The sequence below is a fragment of the Montipora capricornis genome, chromosome 1, assembly GCF_036669925.1.
Source record: "Montipora capricornis isolate CH-2021 chromosome 1, ASM3666992v2, whole genome shotgun sequence".
Classification (NCBI taxonomy): domain Eukaryota; kingdom Metazoa; phylum Cnidaria; class Anthozoa; order Scleractinia; family Acroporidae; genus Montipora; species Montipora capricornis.
This window is the reverse complement of record NC_090883.1, coordinates 49,470,762-49,478,849: the sequence shown is the minus strand read 5'-3', so window position 1 is coordinate 49,478,849 and position 8,088 is coordinate 49,470,762. Positions and strand designations below refer to the sequence as shown.

General features: G+C 36.0%; 1 protein-coding gene across 1 annotated transcript; it reads right to left on the bottom strand.

Annotated features, from left to right (window-relative positions):
• Positions 1–274: 274 nt before the first annotated feature.
• LOC138053952 (RYamide receptor-like) lies at positions 275–2,011 on the bottom strand. The gene has a single exon (XM_068900478.1). It carries the CDS (start codon positions 1,517–1,519, stop codon positions 542–544), a length of 978 nt encoding a protein of 325 aa, XP_068756579.1. The 5' UTR covers positions 1,520–2,011; the 3' UTR covers positions 275–541.
• Positions 2,012–8,088: the final 6,077 nt, after the last annotated feature.

The window sequence follows — 8,088 nt, the reverse complement described above, 5'->3', positions numbered from 1 at the left end:
TGAAGAAGCCCGAATGGGCTAAACGCCCCTGCATTAAAAGACAAACGAGAAAAGTTCACATCTTCTTCTGTTCTTCTGTCTATATATACATATATATATATATATATATATACATATATATATATATATATATATATATATATATATATATATATATATATATGTACACACCCCAACGACAAACGTTGACTACTTTGACACTACTGGTGTCATGCGGAAGTCGTAACCAGTCAAAAAGTTTGTTCGGGCGGACTTAAAATTTAAAAAAACTGTAAAATCCTTTTGGTGTTTGGAAACTAAGCTAAACACATTAATATAAAAATTTTAAAAAAGGGCCGGGTAGTATAATCAGCTCGCAAACTCTACGAAAGTCTAGCCATTGCTTTGCTTACATCTTCAGCAAAAGAGGTCGAAGAAGAATCCCAACATATAATAAACTACTTTAAAAAAATTGATCAAAATGAAGGTTTTAATTTAATATTTAATTTAACTGACATTGGCATTAAGACTTAATTCTCATGATCAACCACATTATGCTACATTATTGCAAATTGTACGATGCACTGGTTAAACACTTGAAGAGTCTCTTTAGGCCTTCACGGTAGTTTCCGCTAAAAGCGAAACAGATGCAAGGATTAACGACACAATACGAAGCCAGAAAAAACCAGACAGTTTCGCTGTAGATAATGAAGCCACAAGGAGGCAAAGAGTCCGTCCAAATAATAAAACGCAGAAAATAATCAACACCTGAAGGTAACCAGCAGAGTATAAACCCCAACACAATAGCTATGGCCGTTTTTAACACGTTTCTGTTACGTTTCGAACGCTGTTTTTCAGCATGAGTCGATTGTTCGCCTGGAATCTTCTCTGACTTGAGTTTGATGAGAATGAAAGAGTACAGAATGATCAACACGATGATGGGGGCGTAAACAAACATCACGTACAAAGCAAGAAGGTACATAGTCATCCACGAAGACTCTCCAACAAAATCATTCCAATACGAAAAGCAATGATGTACTTCTTCATTGCGAATGTAGCCGAAGAAAAGAGGTAACATAACCGCCGTCGCGAGGACCCAAGTTGAGAAAATAAGAAAGACACATCGAGTTGAATTGATGAGTTGGGAACGCAGAGGAAACACCACAGCTTCAAAACGATCCACTGCTATCAAAACCAAGCTCGCAATGGAGACAATCCAAGAAATATCAGATAATACGTGAGGAATTTTACACAAGGCCTTGTCCAAAGCATCTCTGATTAGCCAAGAATCGGAGTACAGACCTGTAACATTCCGAACGATGAAAACCAAGGAAGACAGCAGGTCTGAGATGGCCATGTTGACAATGAAAATGTTGATTGGTCTTCTTAAAGTTTGTGTCTTGTAAAAAACTATTGCTATACAGGAATTTCCGATGATCGACACGACGAAGATAAGGCCATAGGCTATTGTTGCTCCAATTTTATATGCTGGGGGATTCACTCCGCTGGAGCAGTTAGACCCATTCCATGCTATATCCATGTTTGCTGATTGCTGGGCATACCCTCCTTTTCATAGCAGACGTTAGTTAATTGATTTTAACGTCGTTGGTTTTCATTCGCCAGACGAATGGAGAATTGTTTTCACAGTGAATAAATACATGCAAATAAGCCGAGCATATTTAAGGCAGGTGAAAAGCGAGTTTATGTTGGTTGCGGGCCTCTTCACAGGATTTATGTTTACGACTGTTTTAAGTCTCCTTTATACACGAGGTTCACAATTTTTGGAATGATTTAAAGTCTTTTTAGGTTTCTAATGGTTTTTAGTGTTCCCTTGTCATCTGATACGGTAAATCAAACTCGCTATGAAAGGGTTAGGGGATGCTCGTCAGAGTGAAATTAGGGAATAATTTAATTTAAATATTTGATTTTGAACAAAACGCAAGTGAAATTATTCCCTAATTTCACGAGTATACTATTTGATTAGCTAGTAATATCATCACGTTCATAAGACGCCATTTTGGCACTGAAGGAATTGTTGCCATGGTAACATTGTAATTTTCACATGTGAAATTATAAATTAACGCTGAAATTCCGCGTCAAAATTAAGGAGTAATTGGCCACCCATGTTATTATGGGCAAACCGCCATCATTTTAATCAGTGAATGTCTCGTTTAGGGTTGCAGGCGAAGAAATATAAAAGTATTATTTTACAATGACTGCAAAATTTTCGCGCGCTCATTTGCTAATTTTTATTGTCAATAAGCGGACAGACACATAAATTTATAATTTACGCGATACTGACGCGATATTGCTTGCTTGCTTGCTTGCTTGGAAGAGCAATGCAGCGCAGTTAACCCCCGTTCAATCATGGATTTTTTTCAAGCGTTCTTCACGAATGTATTAGTTGCCGTTTAACTGAGATGATTTCCAACTCTCAAGTATTTCAATTCTTGAAGTTCTTTCATATATTCTACTGTTGGTTTTCACTCACGTGAACAACATCCCTGTTTGTCAAAGAAAACAAAAGAAAACGTTTTCATCACAAGGAAGTTCAATTCGCGGAAGATTGGGTCGAGACACCAACATGGCCACAGTTTCTTTGTTTCGGGGCACCACTATGGCGGCTTTGACGTCATATGAAAACCGAGAATACCATTCTAACCGTTTTTTCCTTTATTGAAAGACCCCGAAAGCGAAGAGAAACGGCGAGGGCTTTCCATAGCGAAGATCTACGAGGGACATCGTTTGAACTGAATAGTGGGGAACGAAGAGGAAGGACCACAGTTCCAAAACAATCTGCTGCTATGAGAACCAAGCTCTGGACTGACACAAGGAAAGAGACATCGGCTAGGAATGGGTGGCAGTTTGGCGAAGGCCTGTCCGACAATGCTTCTGATGAGCCAGGATTTATGCTGGTACAAGCCTGTAAGATCCGGGGCAAACAACGTTAAGGAAGTAAGAAGGTCGGATATGTCCATATGGACAATAAGAGTGATGATCGTTCTCTTTAAAGTTCGCGTTTGTAAACAATTAAACCTTATTCCAGCGATCTTGCAAGAGGACGGATTCCACTAAATAGAGAAGCTCGATCCATTCGCAGTTGTATTCGTATTTACTCTGATGGCTCGTATACAAATTCAACCGGTTTTCCTTGAATTAAGAAAGTTAAATACCGTTCTGCCTTTTCATTGGTCACACGAATGTAATAGTCAGCGCTCTATGTATCAGTATTCAGACTCGAGAACGAGACTCTCATAAAAAAAAATGGTTGAGGTTTCAATTTAAAAAAAATATATTGATACTTTCGCCCAAAGGCTACGGAATCATGACACGGTACTGATATATCGAACCTGATTAATTAATCATTGACGCAGTTGATTTCAGCTGAGTGATTGGGGCAAGGGCCTTGGATTGAAAATCGGCTCTTCTTCCGTTTGTTTGTAAGAACGTCTACTTTGTCGTCCTCTTGCCTATTGGAATTGTTTTGATTTCTTGTTGGGTCGGCTCTTCAAAAGGGCCCGACGCAGAATGATCCATCAAGTAACTCTCTTTACCTTCATCTTTATCTCTTGCACACAGGGCAAGAGTTTCAAAGATGCTTGACGGAATTTAATAAGCTTAATCATTCCAAAAGCTACACTGATCCTTCGTACGCATGGTACTTAAAATACTCATTAATTTCTCATTTTTTTCAGTCGTTCACAAGCAAAAACAGGCAGAAGCCAAATGCTTGTTTCTGCAATGAAATCGATATTGATGAAACGAGTAATAAGCACAGAAAAGAAGGGAATGTTTTTTTGTTTTGTAAAAAAAAAAAAAAAAACAAAAGTTGAAAGCTAACCAGGCGGGTACATCTCTTTCTTCATTTTGACATATGTTCGAAGCTTTTAAAAAGGCACTTTCAGAGGGCACTTTAAAAAGGTGCCTTCTTCAACAGAACAATCAGTGCATGGGGACAAAGCTTACGACAGTTATTCAGTAAGTCGCTGGCACCCATCAGCGCTACTATGATTTGCCAGACACATGTATACTTGGTTTCAGCAATAAAGAGTCAAACAACAGTCAAATGGTTCAATGTTTTCCTTTAATTTCTTAAGACCACAAATTACAAAACATCAGCCCATCTTACCCATTTTGATGGCTCACTGGAAAAACCCAAATCTTTAGACTATTGGTGGAAACACTAAGGGTTATTCAAATCTTAACATTGTATACGCGACAACGAAGGCTTCCACTTGAAAACGTCGGCGCTTAAAACCAAAAAGAATGAGCTGCACTGGTCAAAACGTATGAACCACAACTTCATTTAGCCTTCACAATTGCCAGGTTAAATGTTTTTTAATTTTACGAAAAATCTTAGGAGAAATAAAAACTCCGCATGAACTCTGTATATCTCAAAATTTGAGACTAGGCTAAACGAATGCCACATGTTTATCCAGCACTGGCCAACGTTGTCAGTTATTGTTGAACATGTTACACTCGTTTCAGCAACAAAATCCAACATTGCACAACATCGCCCCTTAATGTTGAGTTTAGATTCTTCACTTACAACAAGGAATGGACAAGTCAACGATTTCGTCATAAAAAGAAAAAGAAATTATTCTTCAGTTGAGCGCTACGCATTAATTTACCCATTCCTGTATACATGTACGCACGATGTTTTACGCAGTGAACCCTTCAGCTAATATACAAACTAAAGCACAAAGAAGATAGTTCGTCAAAGAAAAAGGTACTGTTTTGTGAAGTTGCATAAAATCGATCAATTTTCCATTTGAAACTCCCAAACACACAGGGCATGGCCAACGGTTCTAATCCAAATCTAAGAGAAGGGCATACAAAAACTTCTTGGGAGAAATACGGCAATCGATAATTTAAGCGGAAATGTACTTTTGAAAGGTAGGCCTGTTCAATGTACCATGTACACCTTCCGTAAGTTGAGGAGTTACTTAACTAAAACCACCCCATTATCTCATCAATATTTACCTAAGTAATGTGATAGGAAATGTTTAAAAAAAATCGAAGCAATTGAAAACATTACGCTATGACACATCTGATACAGATTAACTTTACTTGTCTATTCAATAGACAACAAATCTTGTTCACCAATCATTAATTTGATCACAATGTCCGAAAATTACTAAATGATCTCAATACCTTTAACACAGATAGTGCGCCAGTTCAAAATAATCCATTAAAATAGAAACGTTCTTTATGTATGACACATCTGATACAGATGAAAAACACTTGTACCTATAAAGATATAAAACAAACCATTTCCGAAGAAATATAGTCCCAAAAAACTGAAAACTGTATGTGTCAACGAAAGTGAACTAAATAAGATTAGTTTTAAATTACACATAAACTGAATTAATTGTTATTGATAACCAAAAATAAAAACTATAACGAAATTGCTCTTAACGGGTCCTACCAATTACGTAAGGGCGACGACAAACCAAACAATCAGTTGACCCATGACCGGAGAAGGGAAAGCAAGTGTCTATATTTGATTGACGCCACAAACTATTTCCAAATATCAAGTTTGCAATGCAAAGTTTTTGACGTCAAATCAAAAACATACACCTTACTATAAACTCTACGATATAACGTAGGAAAGTGAAAAGCGCATCTTTATATTAGTGGGTCTAAGGTTCATTACTTATGTAGTGAATATTTTGAGTCAATTCAAGTCAAATTCATTGATTTAGTTTAACAGTATCATTAGAATTGTATATTAGGCTACGAGGAAATAACTTATGAAACGAGAAATTTGTTCGGTATGCTCGGAGCTGTTGCTTTCTACATTATGTTCTCTCAAATGTGTTGCAGCAAGTTTCCAGATATGTTACTGAAACACCTCTTTTTGAATAATAACTAATTTGCTCTTTTTTTTTTTTGTTTCAGTCGCTATTAGTCCAAACAATTTCATTTCTAACTCAAATGCTACTGATAAAAGATGTTTATAATTTAAACTTTTTTCCAGTTACCTATTCCTTAAAACTTATTCATGTACTATGTACATACAAATTAATATTAAAACACTAAAACGTTGAATCTCAATCTGAGTAAGAGTTTTAATATGGCACAGTTTTAAAAGCATATATCGTGAATAAATTTACGTTATAAAATGCAAGTGGGTATATACAGACCATACAAAAATAATGGCATTGTTTGTCGTTTGTCAATTTTGTACAAATTACGGGAACTGTTCATAACTGCTCATATTTAAAGGAGTTAGTAAAAATACCTGTGGTATAAAAATATCATCAGTGCTAATCAAACCATCCCCTTTACCTACACAATAGTTTTGACTTTTTAAAACATACATGTTTAAACGTAAAACTTTGCAAAGGTTAAGTAATAGAAAAAATACTCTTGAGATATGTAATGGTGAACCATTGCAAATTCTCATAATTATGTCCTCCAGTGGATGTGAAACGAGTGTGTGACATACTACGTTTGTTTGTATTTTCTACATCAAAATTACCGAAAGGACATTTTGAGATATATATATATATAACATACTAATTAGCGCAGCATTTGAAGTGCATTGGGATATAGAAGTTGTACACGTGATCTGAATAATCCATTTCGATTGGCTGTCGCCCTCATGCATTATTAGTTAACTTTATAATTTAACAACCCATTAAAATTACAATTGAAAATATGACTATCTTTAGGGACGTCCTTAAATAAAATAGTATCATTGAACTTGATTTCCGCCTACATTTGTGTCAATTATGCAACTGGTTAATCTACATTAAATATGCAATGCATTTTGCAAGATAGTTGTGGCGACAATTAAGACGCGTTGGTTAAAAAAGAAACATTACTAGTCTTAATTTTATATAATAATATTAGAAAACGTACTAAACATAGTATTGGTATGAGTAGCCTCTACCCCTTTAGAATGGCAAAACTAATGCAGCATAACATATATAGTATTTGTATCTAGAATACAAAAACACCTCAAGGAGAGTCGTTGCAGCTGTGGTTATTGTTAAAGAATGCCTAATGGTGATTGCAACAAGCAAAACTACATTAAGCACACTGTGTTAAATGCAAACGGAATAAAATTGGGAGACGAAAACACGTTGCAATTTACAACTTTGCACAACTCGCCATAAATTGAATTGCATGAATTTGCATTAATCAGAATAACTCTACATAAATGCCCCATTCTAAATATTTAAACAGTAACAAAACAAATAATATATACATATTCACGGACAGTATTTAAATGTCAACTCATTCTATCAATATGGCCCGTAAAAGTAAATAGGCAAAGTACTGAATGGCTTGCTTGTTTACCAAACCATTAACATTCCTTGTTAGCTTTTGTTACCTTTTGGTCGAGGATAATGTCAAGGCTGCAAACAAAAACCTAGTTATACATGTAGACCTCGTAATGGAATACTGTGAAGTCAAACCATGGTGATTACATTTGGTTTATAGCAGCATGTTTCTGTTTCTTCCGCATGATATTCAAATAGTGACCACACAACTAAAATTTACCATAAGAGGTATTAAGTAATATCTTTTGTAGCATTCGAAGTTTGGTAAAATCCTGGTTACAATTGCCAAAGTACCAGCCCATCCCTTTGTAGGCTCATTACAGCCACCCTCCACCCCCCCCCCCCCCCAATTTTCCTTTGTTTTAAAACAGTTGTGTCCAGTTCTGTTTCAGTGATAATTGCGTTGTTTAGATTTTTAGATTGTCTCACTGCAGGAGCGACATTAAATTGTATATTTAACGTATGCTTCAAAGAGTAAAGCCATAAATTAGGGAAAATGTATTTGCACAGAAGACACTAACCATATATTTGTTCTCTCGTCTGCTCAAATTAAAAGAATTTCTCATACCATATAAAAGTCACTCACAACACCCAAACCAATCCCATTCATTAGACTTGTGCAAACCCAAGCCTCGTAGACTGGAGTCAATTTGATACTTGCATCACAAAAGAACAAAAATTTATATATTTAACAGTTTTCCTTGTAACACCCTAAATGGCAGTCAATGATTTATCCCTTTGTTCTTGTGCAAATAAGTCCATCTAGCCTTTTTTGCATGGTCATAATACAAAAGCAATGCTGCTTTAGAGCGAGGTT

What these genes read in the sequence shown, in the direction of transcription:
- LOC138053952 (XM_068900478.1), bottom strand. Translation starts at nt 1,519, where the DNA reads ATGGATATAGCATGGAATGGGTCTAACTGCTCCAGCGGAGTGAATCCC.